A 20,873-nucleotide genomic window follows, 5' to 3' on the forward strand; every position below is an offset into this window, starting at 1 on the left:
TTGAGAGAAGTGTGTGAGAGGTAAAAAAGAGTGTGTGGGTAACATAACCCTAAATATTCTATGTTCATTTTCCCCACAAACTCTCAAGAGTTGTCTTTTTACGTTTGATTATTTGGAGGCTCTTGCATTTTATTGAAAGGAAAAAAAAAAAAAAAAAAAAAAAACATATTGGTTTCTGACAAACGCGATATTCTGTACTACAAAACTTTTGACATATCATTCATATTATCGGTATTGTTAACTTCAAATATTGTTCGTCGAAATTGTGTCAATATGCTTGTTGGTGAAGTCCAAGTGGAAAGTAACTGATGATGTGGCATTATCTTGTTGGCTACAACCCAAGTCTTTTTCATTTTTTTAAACTTGCCTACACTTTCAAAACACCATCGTGACATCTAAACTAATAATACAGTTACATTTACAAAACACTGTAATATCTAAACTAATAATACAATTACATTTACGTAAATATATACACAAGACATCACATCATTAGTTTAAGATGTTGCGATAGTGCACTGTGTAGCTAACTCCCTCTCTCTCTCTCCATTTTCAGACGTTGATTGGGGGCCAGGTTCCAGGGTGCCAAACAAGTCGGCAAGTAAACTGGAAAAGCAGGGGAAACTGCCCAAGTTCCACGTCAGCTAACCATTCCCGGGCCCATCACAACGAGTAAAAACTCGTGTACCAAGATTACCCCTGGCTAGGATAGCGGCCCAACAGTTAAAAAAAAAAAAAAAACAAAAAATCTAAAATTGACGAAATCACCCTCGCACACCAGCCCAATTAACGAGTGTACCCGTTTCCTTGGCTGCATACGCATGGGTCAAGTCAACTCGGCCGAGTCCGGCCCATCCCAGGCTAAACCGAGTTATTATTTCCTGAGAATCGAACACTAACAACTAACAACTAACAACTAAAAACCACAAACCTTTTTCTCCCTCTCCTTCCGCCTTTTCCCTCTCAACTTTCCCTTCTCCCCTGCCTGAACGATCAGTCTTTTCATCTTCCTCTTCTTATTTTTTCTGTTTGGCTGCCGAGAAAAGGACGAGAAACGCCGAGAAAGTGTTCAATTTCGCAAATTTCGATCTTCTGAATTGTATGACAAAAATTATCTTTCGTTTTTAGTTTTTGTTATTGTTTTTGTTTTTCTAATTTTCTCGGCAGCCAAACGGAGCGATTGTGATTTTTAATTTCATCGCTTGTGTGTTTTTTGCATTGTGATTGATTTTGTATCATTGACTCTGAATTTCTCTGAGTTTTGGATGAAAATTCTGATTTTTTGAGTTTAATCCCGCAGATTATTGGGTTTCGATTGTGATTGATTTTGTATCATTGGCTCTGAATTTCTCTGAGTTTTGGATGAAAATTCTGATTTTTTAAGTTTAATCCCGCAGATTATTGGGTTTCGAAAGTGAAGAAAAAAAAAAAAATCTTGGATCTTGACCTAATTCTTGTTTAGAATTTTTGTAAGATAAATATATTTGCAGCTTTGGGGCTGTCAAGTGGATGAATTTTGTTGTAATTTTGTATTGTGTTTAAATATGCAGAATCGTAGCTCTTGGAGATGGGTTTCAATGCGGTTTTTGGCTGCTTAAAGGAAGTTTTTCCACAGGTATGATTCTTTGCCCCAAAATGTATTTTGGGATTGAATTATAAATTGTTATGTTGTGTAATTATGTTTTCCATTTAAATATTTCGGCTTTATAAATTTTCGTATGTATAAATCTTGTCAAACTTGCATGGTATTAAGCTTCACAATTCGGAAAATGATTTCAGGAATTTAATCTGAATAATTGGGTGGAACACCTATTCTGATTTTTTCGCCTTTGTATCTTTGTTAAGTTTATATTGTTCCAAATGATTTTGAGACTTATAGTTTGATTTTATGGAATATACATCAATTGTGTTGCCTAAGATCATAGGTGAAAAAATATCTTTCTTTGATTTTTTTGTTCAGGTAAAAGCTGTAACTTAAGTGATTCTGTATGTTCTAGGATGCTTGGGTTGTCTATTTGGTTAAAATGTTTACTTTTGACTCTAACTGACCGTCCATATTATTTCTTCTGATTCGGCTCAGGTTGATTTTCGTATTCTGAGGGCTATTGCTATTGAACATCCCTTCGATGCCGATGCAGCTGTCCTTGATGTTCTTAGTGAGTTCCCTAACTTGGCTACACAGTCGTTTTTGGCTGTCAGTCCTGTGCAGGTTCAGAGTCCTGGGACTCCACTGCTCCGAGCAGGTATTCTGTAGCTTCTCAAGAGAGCCTTCTTTCGTTCCTGGATTTGTTCTGTTATTGATGCCACATTCTTTTCCTCTTTCATGTCATTCCATAATTATTGATAATTACTTGCAACACAAAAGTGTTCCATTTTTTCTTTTAAATTGGTATTTCATCTAAGGTATTTATTTGTATGTTGCATGCTGAACTTGCAGCTCAACAGAAGGGGAAGGGTAAACTATTGATGCACCAGCAGGTAATTAAGGAATCAGGGGTTCCCGAACCTGGACCAGCAGCTGGTGATGATCATACAAGTGGTGCCTCTCATGGCAACCCCACGCTGGTGAAGCAAGTGGACTCATTGCAGAATGGTCCTGTTCCATCAGATGCTGATACAAGTACCAGAAGTGAAGCAGTGATTTCTGATGTAAAGGGTATGAATTTTGATGTCCAAGTTGGCCTGCAGCAGTCTGCATCTGGCATGACGAGTCCTTCAATGCCTGAAAAAGATTCAGTAAACGGCACCTTGGGTGATGTGATGTGCTTCTTAAGTGGAAAAGTTTTTATTTCCCTGTGAATTGTGATTCCAATTCGGTGCTCCATGAAACACATGATAAAGTAGAATCATTTGCGGTTGATTCTTCTTTCATAGAACATGCACCCAATGCTCCACAGTGTGACATTCCTCCAGAGTTTAGTTCAGGCCCTCTTTTTGCTGATGACAACTTACAGGCAACTGGTCCTTCGGATCATACTTCCAAGAAAGACTGTTCTCCAAGGGAAATGGTTGATAATGATAATGAGGAGACCGCCACAAACAGTGTATGCAATATTGATGTTCTGGAAGAGATCATTGAAGATGCTAAACATAACAAGGTACTAATGGGTTTATGACTTGGTAGATTTAGGGTTGCAATTCAGAAGTTGATTCTCTTGCTATAAACATAAAACTTAACTGTTGGTTTGTTCAATTCTCTCAGACTCTAAATAAACCTGGCCCTATTTGGTCAGAGTAGTTATATAATCTTAATCTTTTCTGTGTGATGATGTTCTGTATTTTGTTGGGTTCTTTTAAGCGTCTTTTAATTCCTCTGTGTGATACAAGTACTATCTGATTTCGGGTTAGGATCCAATGATAACATGTTCATGGATTTGGACTTTTGGTTTAGGATCCAATGACAAGTGGTGCCTATCATGACAACCCCACGCTGGTGAAGCAAGTGGACTCATTGCAGAATGGTCCTGTTCCATCAGATGCTGATACAAGTACTGGAAGTGAAGCAGTGATTTCCGATGTCAAGGGTATGAATTTTGATGTCCAAGTTGGGCTGCAGCAGTCTGCATCTGGCATGACTAGTCTTTCAATGCCTGAAAAAGATGCAGTAAACGGCACCTTGGGTGATGTGCTTCCTAAGTGGAAGAGTTTTTATTTCCCTGTGAACTGTGATTCCAATTCGGTTCTTCATGAAACACGTGATAAAGTAGAATCATTTGCAGTTGATTCTTCCTTCCCAGAACATGTACCCAATGCTCCACAGTGTGACATTCCTCCAGAGTTTCGTTCAGGCCCTCTTCTTGCTGATGACAACTTACAGGCAACTGGTCCTTCGGATCATACTTCCGAGAAAGACTGTACTCCAAGGGAAATGGTTGATAATGACATTGAGGAGACTGCCACAAACAGCGTATGCAATATTGATGTTCTGGAAGAGATCATTGAAGATGCTAAACATAACAAGGTACTAATGGGTTTATGACTTGGTAGATTTAGGGTTGCAATTCAGAAGTTGATTCGCTTGCTATAAACTTAAAACTTAACTGTTGGTTTGTTCAATTCTCTCAGACTCTAAATAAACCTGGCCCTATTTGGTCAGAGTAGTTATATAATCTTAATCTTTTCTATGTGATGATGTTCTGTATTTCGTTGGGTTTTTTTAAGCGTCTTTTAATTCCTCTGTTTGATACAAGTACTATCTGATTTCGGGTTAGGATCCAAGGATAACGTGTTCATGGATTTGGACTTTTGGTTTATGTGCTTCATTTCGGTTTTTTTACCGATAATATGTATTATCTTGGGATAATAAATCTTGTTTTGATATTTGAAAGCGTATTCTTAATGTTTTGTTTGTGTTATTTTGCTGACCCACCATTGTCATGGAGTTAGTTTTCGGCGGCACCATTTTTTCTCTCCTCCTTGATGATAGAGTTCCTAATCGTTTAACAATGTTGCAGAAAACCCTGTTTTCAGCCATGGAATCGGTCATCAGCATGATGAGAGAAGTGGAGGTCCAGGAGAAAGCAGTGGATATTGTTCAAGAGGAAGCTTCTAGGGGAGGTTTGGATATCATGGTCAAGGTGGAGGACCTTAAACAGATGTTGGCACATGCAAAAGACGCAAATGACATGGTTGTATTTTGTGAAATGAGATTAAAGTTTGAAGTTAATGGATTCTGAGTTCTGCTAATTTTAATTAAGGGTGCATCATAACTGAGGTTATATTCTTTCTGTGCAGCATGCTGGAGAAGTCTTTGGGGAGAAAGCAATTTTAGCAACTGAAGCGAGGGAGCTTCAGTCTCGATTGCTCAATTTATCAGATGAGAGAGATAAATCACTTGCGATTCTTAATGAGGTTGACTTCACTTCATTGAGTTGCTTATTGCACTGCATTACTGTTGGTGCATGCTCTATTTCACTAATTTATCCATTTATATTTAGTTTGCCTGATTTTTATGCTGTCTTTTTCATATCGTATTCTTCAAAAACAACAATTGTATGATCTGTTTCATTATATTTATTTATCAAACAATATCATCACAAAAGATGTTAAGTATTTGCACAGTAAAGATATTGGAAAATCTTATTTGTGACTACTTGCAACAATTATATTTGTCTTCGATTGATATGGGGCAGTTGATACAAACACAATCCTTTTTCTTAGTTCATTATTTGTTTTGTCATTGCAGATGTGTGGAACCCTTGAGGAACGGCTAGATGCGGCAGCGGAGGCAAGGAGACTGGCCGAGCAGGACAAGCTAGAAAAGGAAGAATGTGCCTGGAAAGCTCTTGCTGAACAAGAAGCGGAGGTGGAGAAAGTTGTTCAGGAGTCCAAAATATTGCAACAACAGGCGGAGGAAAATTCGAAGGTAACAACTATTTCCAGTGGTGACCATGGACATATTAAAGTAAGATAACCGATAATATAATTACTCAAATTTTGCTTTTTGCAGTTACGGGAGTTTCTGATGGATCGTGGCCGCATTGTTGATATGCTACAGTAAGTGATTTTGTCTCCATTGCTTTAATATTATAAACTCTAAAGTTTGGTTTATAGTTTAGACCATCGAGGTCTTTATGGTACCTATCTAAAGTGGCTGACGCCAAGCAACTTGCAAGTATAGTACATATTGCTCTTGATTTCGGAGAACTCCATTACCAATTTTTCATCTTCTCCTGCTTTATATTAGACTTGATATATGTGTATGAGGAACTTTAGCTACGTTGAGACCGTTTTTGCAGTTAACCTTAGATATAGTAAAGTTACCCTTTTAATTTCATCTCGTCTCCTCCATCAATTTTTAAATCATCCACATCTAAATGAATTAGGTTACTTTTTAAGCATTATCAATATAATCTCATCTACTAGTTGTCTGTTATGTCACAATCTAGTCCGATACCTCAAATTCTTCGCTGTCTGGTAATATTTTGTTGTTCTATTACAATTTATTTCTTCCTCGAGATTTTTGTTTCTGTTCAATGCTTTTATTTGCGGCATGCATTTTTATGTGTTTGAGGAGACGATAATAGTCTTCCCATACATGTGCAGAGGAGAAATTTCTGTTATTTGTCAGGATGTCAGGCTTCTGAAAGAGAAGTTTGATGAGCGGGTTCCGCTAAGCGAGTCAGTATCCTCGAGCCAGACGAGCTGTATCCTAGCTTCTTCAGGCTCATCCATGAAAAGCGTGGCATTCGATTTAGTTCCAGAACGACTTGAGTTACCAAAGTCGCCAGAGAAGGCAAGCCCCGCTCCTTCAGTTGACGGCCTATCACCAAAAAGCATACTCGAACAGGAAAGAACCAAGGCCGATCAAAAGGACCTTATCGATGACGGATGGGATGTCGTCTTCGACAAAGAATTGGACGTCTAAACCTTCTACTGCATATCATATGCTGTGAATATGAACAGGATCAACTTCGAAGACGGATGCAATTTTTGTTTCAAATCAAGGAGGATTTATATATTTTGATATAGCCTGCAAGTATTTCTATGATTTTGTATAGTGGAGATTCAAAACAATCATAATTTAGACTTGCTGCGTTTTGAATATTATGTACACTTACATTTTGTTGTATCATATTATATATATTCCTGACAGTGAAATGTTCCTGGGCCTGTTGACGGCCAATACTGGAACGATTTTATCCTTAAAAGTGAAATCATGTGCTGGTCACGTGTTAATATTTGACGACAAAGTAAATAAAATTTCATCACATTTGATGGTGAGGCGGTAAGCGGCTATTTTCAAATGGTTCAAGGGGTAAGTTAAGCAAAAAAATAGTTCAAAGGCTAAGTTATCAAAAAATAGTTCAAGGGTTAATTAAGTGGACTATTAGTTCAGGCAGTCAAAACGGCATATTATTCTAGATAAAATGTTATAGGCCCCATGTGGAAATGGTGAGTCACACAAGTATTTTTTGCTTAATTTTTAAGAGTATTTATTAAATATAGCTAGAATTTGACCTTTAATTTCAAAAATGTCAGTTTTTATATAAAAAAAAAAAATCATATATAGCCAAAAATGAACTTCAAAAGACGCATATGAGCTTCTGGGAATTTTTCTCTCCATACCTAGTAATTGTTCGATTCACATATACAGATGGGATTTCTTCTACTCTTTTTTTTTTTTTTTTTAGGGGTTTTGATTATTTCCATATATTCCAATCCAATAAGTGGAAAAAAACAAAAAGAGAATGAGCAATCAACTTGTCTAATTCATTTATTAATTGACAAACACCTACAACTATATATTTTTGCATGATAATCATTTGATATTTTTTCTGTAAATTTCATAGACCTAGAACTTCTGCAGATTTTCAAAATAGAATTTTTCATGTCTTCGTTTAGATGGAAATCTCTAGTATACGGTTCCACGGTATTATGCATATATATAATATTAATTTGAGGAACACATTTTTGTATCGATCTAATTGTTGTTTCGATTGCTCCCCATATATTCTAATATATCAATTCTATTTCAATTTTTATACTTATAATGCATTTTGATTTCACAATGGTGCAGCCGACATACATTCATGGTGTTCATCTTGTTCGACAAGGCCTTCAATATCCCCGTTTGCCACTTCCCTCCTCATGAACAAAGATGAATACAATTTAAAAGACTATTGGCTTTTAGTTGTAATTAGGTTTTAATTTTGAGGGCAAATGGGTATATTTAAGTAGAATTTTGGATATATCTAAAATCATTTATAAAAACTGATATTTATAAATTTAAAGACTAAATTTTGATTATTAATTATAAAAACTCAAATTTTAAGTTGTGCTAGAATTGAGTACTATTGTTGATGCGTACATATCCAAAATTGATTGTATGAATTTTAAGAAGCTTATAGTGCGACACGAAAGTGACATGAAAAAATCCGTCCAGTTCCATTGACTAATCTTGTCATTGTGATTTTGGCGAACTCAATTCAGCCAAACAGTGCATGATGATTGTGTGCTGGTGGAGAAAATTTTAAGTGTACTTGAGACATGGATGTGTGATAAAAATATGGGATCCTTGAATAAAAAAAACTCGCCTCCACTTATCTTATGACACGTGATGTACAGAAATATATTTTTGGAACACTATTGGTGGTTCAAAAATATGAGAGCTAGAAATTAAAATGTCCAGAGGGTTATATACTAATGAATGTACATCCGATTAATCTTAAGAAAAAGTGAAAGTCAAATGGCTTTTTGGGATAAGCAAATCATTTTCTTACACATTCAGCAATTAGAAACATTGCCATATTGGTCAGTTTTGACTCCAGTCAATGGTAGCAAAGTTTAACATTTCGATTTGGGCACGTAAATAATAAATGGTCCAACGGTTTCATTCTTTGAAAAGTTTAAGGTTGAATTCAGATGAACGACTAGTTTGATACTAAATATATTTTTTCTGAGAAAAAAATTTCGGGCATCATGACTTATGCTTTTTGTGACACTCTTGAATTTGGACCCAAATATTTGTGCTAGTCGTGGAAATTAAAGTAGAACATTTGTTTGTCTCTCAATCCTTACATATAAATGATTCGAATTTAGATTCGAATCTCATGAATATTGAGATCGGAATCAATTTACTCTATCACCATTATAGTGTAAATATATTTTTGTATCAAAAAGATAAAGAGCCAAGTATTTTTCACGCAAATATATAGAATGATCATTACTATCAACAAGCTACGAAAATAAGAGTACATTAAATTATCATATATTTACAATGTCATATATAAGAGATTTTTCAGTATGTTTGAAACACGAAGTGGTACAACACATTTCATTATATAAGTAGAAAGACACTTGAAAAATAAAACTTTTCTCCATTTATATAATGACATATAATGTACCATCCTGTATTCCGAGCATCCTAAAAATTTCTGTTCACAAGACATTTGGAGCTTTAATTGTTTACATACTAATTAAATCTACCATCTATCCAAAAAGTGGTATCCTTTGCCTAATTATTATACTGAGAAAAGCACAATACCCGTATGGTTAATTAGTCACCCGAATACTGATTAATCTCAAACTTGACCAACCAGTGCTAATTATGATTATAATTAACCTCTTAATTACTCATGCCAGCATAAGAGCATCACACTACATCTCCATATGATGTAAAGCCGCGCCCGCTGCTCTCGTATCTGCTTCGAACACCGTCCCCATGGCCGAACCTTCGAACTAGAACTCCTCGACGTCCTTGTTGGAATCGCTTTGGCTTCCATGTCCATGCAGAAAACAAGGAATATTTGAATAGTTATCAACTAAATTCTTAAAGCTGTTGAGACTGAGAGAGTGGGAGTGATTGAAATTGGAAGAGACTTTGAAGAAGTTTGGAAGACTTGTGATGGTAGCGGGTTTTAACTTGGTGGTGGTTTTCAGGGACAAAGGGGGTTTAAATAGAGAAAATGGAGAGGTGGAGGGAGGAGGAAGAAGAAGATATGAGAGCAAGAGGGGAACAAAAATATGTGGTGGTGGTTGACAAATGTTGGCCCCTGGTTGGGCCAACGAGACAGGGGTGGGGCCCTCCGATTAGCTTGTCTGCTCGTTGCTTACACCCTCAAAAGGGACCTCTTATCGGCTCTTCCTTCCATTGGAGGGGTCATCCGACTCATCCCGTCTCCGTCTGACCTTAATAAACCAACCAGCATGCATGCCTGTTCTTTTCAATGACCCAAGAGAATTATCAGAATCGTGATTAAGATAATTAAAATATTAGAGAAAATTAATACAAAATTGAAAACACAAAGAAAGAGATTTGATTTGGGATTATATTGTTTTAAGACTATTAATTGTTTGTTATACCCGAAGATAATACACAAATAATAGTCGAGGGGGCATACTCGACCTTAAACTTCTATTCATCTCTCGTTTCTTCTGTAAACAAATTGAAGAACATAATGGATCGAATAAATGGAAAAATCTAATGTGCTATGTAGCTGAGGTTTACTGTAAATTACGGTTCTGATTGTTAAGGCTAAATATAGATTTCTATAGTTTTATAGTGTAAAAGTCAACTAATAGAGAATTAGATATAAACATCTAAAGTCCAATCAAGCTTAAAGCCTTGTCATGTTTGCTCTTCGTATCAATATTTTTTACAATTGATCTATTTATGTGTTCTCATATTTTATTACCTGAGCACTATAATTCTTTTACAATTAATATTATATGGTTTTCTTCAAGAAAAATTAGCAAAGGATGTGGCATTTATTATTTTACAACTAATAGTGCAAATAGACATTTATTATAAAAAAAGATTGTACACGTATTATACCTTGGTTAGTGGCATAAGAACTAATTAATCTATATATTAGTTATCATTACTTGATCATATCACAATAATAATTCAGTTTTTTAGTCGAAACGACAATATTTTTATTCATATGGAGATTTAAATGTCAAGGTAAGATGTTTAACATATTGTGAAAAGCTTGTTTTCTTAAATGCTTACGTATTGGTAAATAGACTTCACATACTTAATACACGGTACCATATATATGCATTTTCAATTATAATTTATCTTAATACATCCCACATTTTTTCCCATAGTACACTCGCACTCCACACTTTCAACATACATCCCACATTTTGTCCATACACTCCACACTCTTCACGTCTTAGATAAAAATTCTCCATTTGTTTTTGTACCAAAATGCATACAAGTGTCAATCTACGCAGCCACAAATTTTTCTTTGAGCTCATTCAATCATGTAGTTTTCAAGAATATCTTCATCAAACGAACTAAATTTGGATTCAAAGGCATCCAATTATTTAGTTCTCCTCTTTTCTGTTGATGAACTTACAAAGGTTTGCCAATCTTTAAGTACTCCTCCGCACTAGAAGTGCCAACACAATAGCCGGAGTTCTGTGATCAGATATGGGCTAGGGCTTATTAACTGTGTGATACTCATCATCAACCATGCTTTTTACAAGGGATATCATTCGTAGTGCAACTACAAGAATGCCGATGTTATTGAAATCACTAAAATAATGAAAAACATGATGTCTCACCTCATGCAAAACTTTCAAAATGTAGTTTCATGTTCCATTCGTCAAAAATATATATTTTTTTTCAACAACATGTTTGTAGTTTCATTGGTTAGGGTTTTGTTCTACAATGGAGGGTGAGAGTGGTTTTGGGAGTTAAAGAAGATAAATAATCTTGGGATATGGATACTAAAAGTGATGTGGGGTGTATTTTTTGATTATTTTTTTTTTAAACCTTACGATGTCGAAATTGTCATTATATATTAGAATATATAAGTTATTTAATATTAATTTAATATGAAGAGTATTCAACATTACGTGGAGTAAATAAAAAAAGTATGTTCAAATTATAAAGTTTAAGGAAGTTTTTGTACGTTCGAATAATTCAAATTCCTTAGTTATGCTTTCTTTTTCTTTCTTTTTTTTACGACAATAAATCCCACTGTAACTCCACACTCTCAAATAACTCTTAAGGTTCATTTGAATGTATACTTTCAAAACTGACAACACTTTTGGTGATAATACTTTTGGAACACAAATAAGTTCTCTCTAAAAGTGCTATCAGCCATAAAATCACTTCCAAACTAATGTTAGCTTTGAACACGAAAGTAACTGGAAATACGATTGAAATGCTCAAAAATCGCGTTTTTCTAACTTTAATTCTTCAAGAATATTGAAATTTAAAATAAACCTAGTGTTAGATTACATATTGATTATAATCCCTTGATGTGTCCTTAATTCAAAATAATTAATGTGCATTTTATTTAATGTCCCCCCATTAAATATTTAAATTTATTAATATACAAATTTTAATTTATTTTTTGACAAAAAAAAAAAAGAAGAGTTTTTTAATTTATTAATTTTATTTAAGATTCTTCAAACTTGAAAGACTCAATTAATGTACCTAAATGCTGGTACCGAAATGTATTATGTTGAACTAATGTATTCAAATGTTAGTACCGAAATGTATGTACCGAAATATATGCACCGAAATGTATTATATTAAATTAATGTACCTAAATGTGTGTACCAAAATTTATGCTCCGAAATGTATTATATTGAATTAATGTACCTAAATATTTGTATCAAAATGCATGTACCGAAATGTGTGTACCTAAATGTATGCACCGAAATGTATTATGATGAATTTGATTTACCTAAATGAAGAAGACAAAGTACATCAAAATATATTGTATAACAAAAATTAGTTTATCTAAATGTTTACAACAAAATATATTACGATAAATGAAATGAAAATGAAAATTATAATGAAATAAAATTAATACATTAAAAATTAGGAAGAAAAAGAGAAATAATTAAAAATCAAAATATAATTAATAAATGAGGTTATTAATGTATAAAGGGACTAAAATTAGATTTTGATCTTGCTCATGGTTTTAATTTAAAGATCATTTTTATCAAGGATTAAAATAAAATTTTCTATAAAGAGGGGACTTTTCTTTTTCCGTTATGATTCACACACTCAACAAACACTTGTGTGCACCAAAATAGAAAGAAGAGATCGATCACACAAACTGACTCCAGAATTAATACGAGTAAATCAACAACCCCCTAATCTATAGATTTACAGTTCATTCCCGATCCTCCTACCAACAAAACTCCAATCGAACAATAAATACTTAACAGTATGGAGGGTGAGAATCGAACGTTAAGTATCTTCTATTTCAACACTTCCAAGTTGCCAACCCAACCCACCATAACTAAGCTTTCTAACCCAAAACCAGCTCTATATCATTGTGAATATGATTAAAGAATCTGCATGTACTAAACCATATGACATTCTTCAAGTTCAGACTGGCCAGTAACTAAATTTTGCAACCACTACCAAGAGTCCACGTCTCGGATAAGGACAAGTACAATGGGGCCAGCCACACCCTCCCACGGCTAAAATATCATGTGCAACATGTCGTGTTATGTGCGACTCCAAATTGTGTTGGTCAAACTGACATGCCATCCACTTTATCTTTAGCAAAAACCAAAATCAATCACATGTAAACATAATCTTCAATGACTTCATCTCGTGAAACAAGTTTTTAACTTTTTACGAATATCGTTTCTCACATATTATTTTTAGAGGCTAACATGATAACGGATGCACGTTAGTATTAGATTTGACAAATAAATCGTGTTTGTTTGTGTTATTTTCATGTCATATTTGTTGTCTTAATAGATTATGTCATGCTAAATCTGTTGTCTTAAGATGTTCTTAACAGATGGCCGGATAACAACCTGACTCGTTAGAGTCATGTCGTTTCGTGTCAGGTAAATTAGTTAAAGAAATTGCCGTTTATAATGTCTAGACCTTGCAAATTGGTCACGTTCATGTCATTTACGTATCATACCCGTTGGTCAAAGAGTATTTCAATGGGTGACTTGATAACGATCCGATTCGTTAACATGTTCTTAATGGGTGACCCGATAACGATCTGATTTGCTAACGTGTTTTGAACAGGTGACCTGATAATAATTCAAATAGTTAACAGGTTCATCCAAAACCTATTATTTCTGTGTCGTTTCGTGTTAGGTTAACAGGCCGTGCAAGAAATTGGTAAGCACAATCAGTACCGTAATAATTATTTATAGTTTTCATAAAAGTTTAAGTTTATCATAAAATCCATGTATTATGATTACACGTACATTAAGATCCTTAAATCTTAAAAGATTGTCGGTGTAATAACAATAATTGTATTTGTTTTTTTTTTAATTTTAGTTTTGTCACAAGATACATGTACTATATGCTTGTTAAGATTCGTAAACCTTAGGAATTCAAAAAGATTATCTTCAATGACTTGAAGCAGAAGTTGAAGCCCTACTTGTATGGACTTTAAGGCGACAGTGAGGACGATCATTCGCCTTCAACAACAACGACCTTACAAAACCTGCACTCCGCGTGCGAATGTGAACCCTACGAATGGACAACTTGGGGGGCACCCCTTTAAGATAGTGGCTTTGGCGCACCACACGTTGGTCTGAGAGAGATACCTAATTGTCTCAGGGGGACACTTCTGCAGTGAGAGCTGGCAAATCTACTGCCATAAAGCACTTGCAACCTTATCTCTCAATGGATGAAAACATTCAAGAGATAATTATTGATACTTGGCAAAATTCCACATCAGATAGCATGTTTTACTTAATTGAAACGAAAAAATCATGAGTCAAGAAAGCGACAGAAGGGATCGTTGTGGGATCAATTAAGGAGGTTAACTGATTTGATTCCTGATTTTTTTTGAAGTATTAGATTAAAACGAATTTTAATGTAGGACTCAAAGTCGTTTTTTGATTTAAATGATTAGTAAATAGAAGGGGAGTCGCGAATTAAAAGAGTCATGATACTTAGGTTTTCGTAAACCCTAGTCAAGAATCGATTGATTCTAGTACCCATCGCAAACACGTCATACACAGAGGTTGAGGGGCTCTTTTATGTCACTAAGATATATGATCGGATAATATACCTCCCAACTACATTTGGACTGATTCTTACATGACACAGGCAGTATATCAATGCACGAGTGCTAATATGTACACGTGTATATTAGCACTTGCACTCAGATACCGCCGGGTGACACCCAAGTCCTTCTTCCATAATATGATAATTAGGAGACGCTCGGATGAAGGGGGCCTCAGAACCATTGTACAAAAACCAATGAGAATGTTTTTGCTTCCACAGAGTCTTAATAAAAATCCAACTTGTCGGATGAAGAAACGAAGGAAGAGCGCAAGTACATTATCAGCATTGGATATTTTCCGACCAAACAAACCAGATTCACACTTCCATTCTGCACACTTGATGGAACAACTATTATTTTTCATCTGGATACTGAGAGCGAGCCTTGGAGCAACGAAAATGTTGCTCCTTTGTAACCAAAATGTCACAGGTTCGAGTTGTGATAACAACCTCTTTGCAAAGTAAGGGTAAGGTTGTGTATAACCTCTCAAAAATAATGGGTTTTGTGGGTCAATTTTCTTGTTTCATTGTATTACATTGGCTCCGTAAGCGTAAGGAGCTCTTTATATTACAAACTATACAACTAATATCTAATACCATTAACTACATGTTCCCACATCACTTGACAACGTTTAATGTGAGGAGTAATTAACATTGACAATTGCCATGTCCATGTTGACAGACAATATCTTTTGTTGACAATATCTTTTGTTGACAATAGTAGCTCTAGCAACTCTTGTTGACACTTTCCTTCAACTTGGTGCATAGATGTCGTGAATGCCCAACTTGCTTAGTGAGCTGTGAAATATTGTACTTGTGACTGCTTTGGTGGGTATGTCTGCTAATTGATCTTCAGATTTTACGAATGGAACTTCAATGAGTCTTGCCTCAAGTTTTTATTTAATAAAATGTCTATCCACCTCTGATAGGAACATATTTATGCGACTTTGTTAGCCTATTTCCTTGCATTTACTTAGCTAGTTTCTATTTATTATAGTGATTTAAGCTATTTTCATGTGTTTGTAGGTTCAATTGGCTAAAGTGGCAAGAAAAGGCAATTTGGAGCATTTTAGAGCAGTTTTGGGCTTGGAATGGATAACACATGCATGGAGCAAGATGGATGGACGAAATTGAAGTTCAAGAAGGGCTAAGAATATGCTAAAGAGATGGAAGAATTAATTCAAGACAAAGAAGATATGAAGCTCAGCAAGAAAGAAGGAAACATAAGTCAAATTACCTTATTTTGTCTTAGCTCAATCCTAATCTTTCACTACTTAAGTTCCAGCTGCAAGGAGGATCCCTAATTATATTAGGACATTTAAATAAATGATTCTAGCAGGCCTAATCCAATTCCTAAAGGGAGCCGCACCATTTCCTTCTAGAAAACCCATTCCCTTACCGTGCAAGGCATTTCTTTTTCCCTCTAGGTCCTGCCGCATATCCCTTTCCCTTTTCCTCTTGGATTCTGACATTTATTTACCCTTTTTCCTTGAGGATTTGGAGTGCAAATCTTTCCCAAAATTAATTAATTAATGCCTTGCCTTTGCGCTTTATTTTTATATGTTTCTGCCGCACAAAAGACTCATTCATTCATCCATTCAGCCATCCTTCACCACAATTTACACCAATCATCCACAATAACCTAATTTCATACAAAAACACCTTGTGTCGCAGCCTTGCAAGGAGAAAAGGAGAGGAGATCCTTGGAGCCTTGCCTGCCATTCAAGTTTGGATTGTTGGAACGTTTCTCGGTGTATTCAATCTTTTGTTTTCAATGTTTAACTTTAATTATCTTTGTTTGATTGTTAACATGAGGAGCTAAACTCGTTTTGGCTAGAGGAGAATTCAAAGCCATGAGCATATATGTGATATGAATTGATTTCATCCAATTATTGTTTCGTAAAACATGAATGTGATTTGCTTAACTGCTTGATTGATAACTTATTCTTGCATGTTGATTGAGGGTGCACACTTAGTTTGCATGCATGAATTTGATGCTAAAATATAAGGGATTTTCACCTAATCGTTATGAACTTATATTTGCAAGTAGTGGAGATTGCTAGTCACGATCGTGTTAAGTAAATCCATGGCAGGAGTATCATGCTTTTCATAGTTACGAATGCTTTGTCAATGCTGATGATTTCCATAGAACTTAATGATCTTTGATATGTATCTCTATCATGTTGTTCATATAGAGAACTTGATAAGAATAATTTGATTGTGTTGCTGAGTCCAATTCAATGAAATTAGGGAAATCTAAGAGTTAATTAGTGTTGTTCACGATTAATTTGGGGCATTGTCATTCATGCTTATTGGAATAATAATTGGAAATCGATTTGTATGCATATTTGTCATGTGTGGAGAAGAACCCTCTAGTTAGCCTATCACCCATTAAAACACCCAATTTCGTCCAAAGTTGTTTAGAGTCTTTGAATCTGTCTATTTTAAGCTTTAAATTCGTCAAAACCAATCCCCCCTTTAATATTTCGTGTTTACTTAGTTAGAACTTATTTAAATTTGTTTCCTTTAGTGTTTTGAGTCAAAGTCATATCAAAATTCATCCAAAATCACCCTTAGTTTATGTTTTGAGTCAATTTGCTTGTTTTGTGCTGTTTTGAGTCATTCTAGTTTTCTGTTTTGAGTCATTAGAGTCTAGTTTTTTTGTTTTTGGTTCGATCATGTTGAACCGGATTGTGAGCAATGTCAATCAGAGCCTTGTTGTCACAATGTAGACGCATAGCATACTTGGGTCTAAATCCCAAATCTCTTAGTAAATTCCTCACCCAAAGCAGTTCACATACTCCATGTGCCATGCTCTGGTATTTTGCTTCAGCACTTGATCTAGCAACGACCTTTTGTTTCTTACTATGCCAAGAGACTAGATTTCCTTCAACAATAACAATATCCTGATGTTGATCGTCTGTTAGTTACATCACCAGCCAGTAGCATCAGTGTAGCCTTTAACGTTTAGATGATCATGTTTTGAAAATATTAATCCTTTCCTAGGAGTTGACTTTAAATGTCTCAAGATACGGTTTACAGCATCCATGTGTGTTTCGCTTGGTGCATGCATAAACTAGCTCACTATGCTAATTGCATATGCTATATTTGGTCTAGTATGTGCAAGATATATTAGTTTACCAACAAGTCGCTAATATCTCTCTTTGTTGGTAGGTATCGGATTAGGATATTCACCAAGGTTGTGATTCAACTCAATTGGGGTATCTATTGGTTTGCATGATAACATCCCGGTTTCCATCAAAATATCAAGAACATATTTCCGTTGTGATAGAAATATTCCTTGTTGTGAGCGGGCCACCTCAATGCCCAAGAAATACTTTAAGGCACCGAGATCTTTCATCTCAAATTCACTTGCTATATACTTTTGTAGTGTTGTCTTCTCTTTTGGATCATTTCCTATAACCACCATGTCATCCAAGAGCAGTGATTTTACCTTTCTTATGCTTTAAGAAAAGAGTATGATCTGAGTTGCTTTGCTTGTATCAGAAAATTTTCATCGATTTGGTAAATCTCCCAAACCAAGCTCTCGGTGATTGCTTTAAACCATACAACGACTTTTTTAGTTTACAAACGTTGTTGGTCTGATTGGGATCCAGCTTGCGTCCTGGGGGAAATCCCATGTAAACTTCTTCTTCTAAATCTCCATGTAGGAAAACATTTTTGACATCTAACTGTTGCAAAGGCCAGTCAAGGTTTGCTCCTAGGGATAAGAGTACACAAATAATGCTGATCTTAGCTACATGGGCAAAAGTCTCTCCGTTGTCAATGTCGTATGTTTGCGTGTAGCCTTTTGCTACTAATCTTGCTTTGTATCGCTCAATAGTGCCATCTGCATTGAATTTTACAGTGTATATCCACCTGCAACCAATTGCTATCTTCCCATTAGGTAGGTTAGTTAACTCCCAACTAGAATTTTTCTAGAGTGCCTCCATTTCTTCATTCATTGCACGAGTCCACCTGGGATCATTCATAGCATCCTCTACACTAAAATGAAAAGATACAATGCATAATTGATTTACAAATGCCTCACATGATGTAGATAGCTTATGGAAGGACACATGGTTAACAGTTGGGTATATAACCTTGGCTCTAGGATCAGGATCATATAACTGTTTAGGAATCCCTCGAGATTTTCGAGGGGGAAGTTGATATTTAGTGGACTCAATTTGACATGACTTGGGTATGATCTCATTAGAAATAGAATTAGATTGATCAATTACCTGTTGATTATGTTCAGGGCCTGATTGATCGTGTCGTATTGTTGAAAAAGGCAATTGCAAGCATTTTGGACTTAATGCTGCTAGATGTACTTCTGTGTCTATTGTTGGAGTCAATGATTCTATTTCTGCTTGCATCGTTTGATTACAGTCGTCTGCCGACTTATCAACATTTTTCTCAGTTTCCGAAACTTCTTTAGCAATTTAATGTTGCTAATGTCTTGGGTATCTTCTTCAAACATTCTATTCTCCCCTGAAGGGAATACTCAGTGTCTCCCGTTGAAAAATATGTTTCTCCCTCTTGAAACTGGACATCCGCAGTGATATACAAAGTTTGGGTAGAAGGATGAAAACATTTGTGTCCCTTTTTTGTATCAGAATAACCCAAGAATACACAATGGAGGGCACATGGATCAAACTTCCCTCGTTGATGTGGATAAACCTGTACATAAGCCACACACCCGAAGACACGTGGTTCTAAGTTTGGGATAGATGGAGTGGTGAGAAGGTGTTTAAGTGGTTGGAATGGTGTTTGATATTGGAGAGTGCTGGATGGTGTCCGATTTATGAGATATGTTGCCCTAAAACTTATGATGCATGTTGGCACCATATAAAGATGCACGAACCACTTCTAAGAGATGTCGATTCTTCCTTTCTGCTACACCGTTTTATTAAGGTGTATAGGCACATATGGTTTGATGAACAATACCATGCTCTTGCAAATAGTTATGTAAAGCATGATTGACATATTCTCCTCCACTATCAGACCTGAGTGTCTGAATTTTCTTGTCAAACTGAGTTGCAACATATTGATGAAAAATATTGAACTTGGTAGGAACTTCACTCTTGTGCTTCATGGGAAACACCTAGGTCATTCTAGTACAATCATCTATAAATGTCACAAACCATCTAAAGCAAGAAGTGGTAGGAATTCTGGCAGGACCCCAAACATCAAAATGAACAACCATGAATGGCACAAAACTTTTATTTAATCTTAATGGATAAGAAACACGATGACTTTTGGCCAAAATGAAAATTTCGCAATGAAAATCGGATTCTTTGAAGTGGGAAAAAAGTTCAGGAAATAAAAGTTTAAGATAACCAAATGAGGGATGTCCTAATCGTCTGTGCCATAACCAAATCTTCTTCATTCGGGTTGATTTGTCTCTGCTTACATGATGCACTTGACTCAATCTATTGTTGCATTCTTCCATTAAGTCCAAATAATATAGTTTGCCCCTTCTAGTACCACAACCAATCACGGCCCTGGTGAGCAGATCCTGGAAAAGACAATATAGTGGCCAAAAAGAAACAGAGCAATTAAGGGAGTCAATAATTTGAGAAACAGATAAAAGATCGTAATCTAGGGATGGTACAACCAAGACATGATCAAGATTGAGTGAGGAAGTTAGTGAAAGAGAGCCCTCTTCGGTAACCGGAGAGATTGAACCATTGGCACTGGTAATATATGTCCGGTTAGCATCATACGTCATGTGATCTGTGGCACCTATATCAATAATCCGCGATCTATTACAAGTATTAGCGGATGTAGAATTAGATATACCTGAGGTGTTCAAGGCTTTTGGGACATGGTCAGATGAGCTAACATCTTGAGAAGACTCAAAGGTAGTGAATGATGCTCTGCTGGATTCCTTCTTTCATCCTTTGTGAACCCATCCTTCTGGATAGCCAATAATCTCGTAACAGCCTTGAATAGTATGATTTTTCAATCCGCATTTGCTGCATGGTCTATTACGAAATCGATTAGCTGTTGAGGAGCTTATGTTTTGAAGTCGAGGTCCTTGTGGAGATCGAGAATTTGTGGTAAAGAGCACAGTAGCTTCAGGAATGGTGGCACTTTCTGACATGGTTCCTTGTCGGTTGCTTTCAGGTTTGACATGAGAGTAGGCTCCTTCAAGACCAGGTTTGGGCTCCACCCTCAAAATCTCACCACGAATTTGATCAAACTTGCTGTCTAATCCTGCAAGAAAAATATAGACTCGAAGTCACTCGATTTCTTGTTGCCTTGATGATATATCATCTGGGTCCTTCATGCTAGTGGGACTAAATTGATCAAGTTTTTGAAAAATCTCAGTGAGATTGCTGTAATAGTTAGCAATAGGAGCTCCATTTTGCTTCATGGTGAATGACCTTTTATGGCATCCCATACCTGCATGGCG

At 35.7% G+C, this 20,873-nt stretch overlaps 1 protein-coding gene across 1 annotated transcript; it reads left to right on the forward strand.

Moving 5' to 3' along the window:
* Window positions 1-936: 936 nt before the first annotated feature.
* On the forward strand, window positions 937-6,594 carry LOC103947560. The gene is given in 11 exon segments (XM_048586782.1): window positions 937-1,099; window positions 1,551-1,615; window positions 2,081-2,243; window positions 2,438-2,757; window positions 2,760-3,098; window positions 3,392-3,961; window positions 4,455-4,628; window positions 4,735-4,851; window positions 5,186-5,365; window positions 5,450-5,496; window positions 6,046-6,594. Coding segments are annotated over 10 exon segments (2,280 nt in total). The 5' UTR covers window positions 937-1,099; window positions 1,551-1,567; the 3' UTR covers window positions 6,368-6,594.
* The last annotated feature ends 14,279 nt before the right edge of the window (window positions 6,595-20,873 follow it).

The sequence above is a fragment of a genome, unplaced genomic scaffold (assembly GCF_019419815.1).
Source record: "Pyrus x bretschneideri cultivar Hongxiangsu unplaced genomic scaffold, Pyrus_bretschneideri_v1 Contig25, whole genome shotgun sequence".
NCBI lineage: Eukaryota > Viridiplantae > Streptophyta > Magnoliopsida > Rosales > Rosaceae > Pyrus > Pyrus x bretschneideri.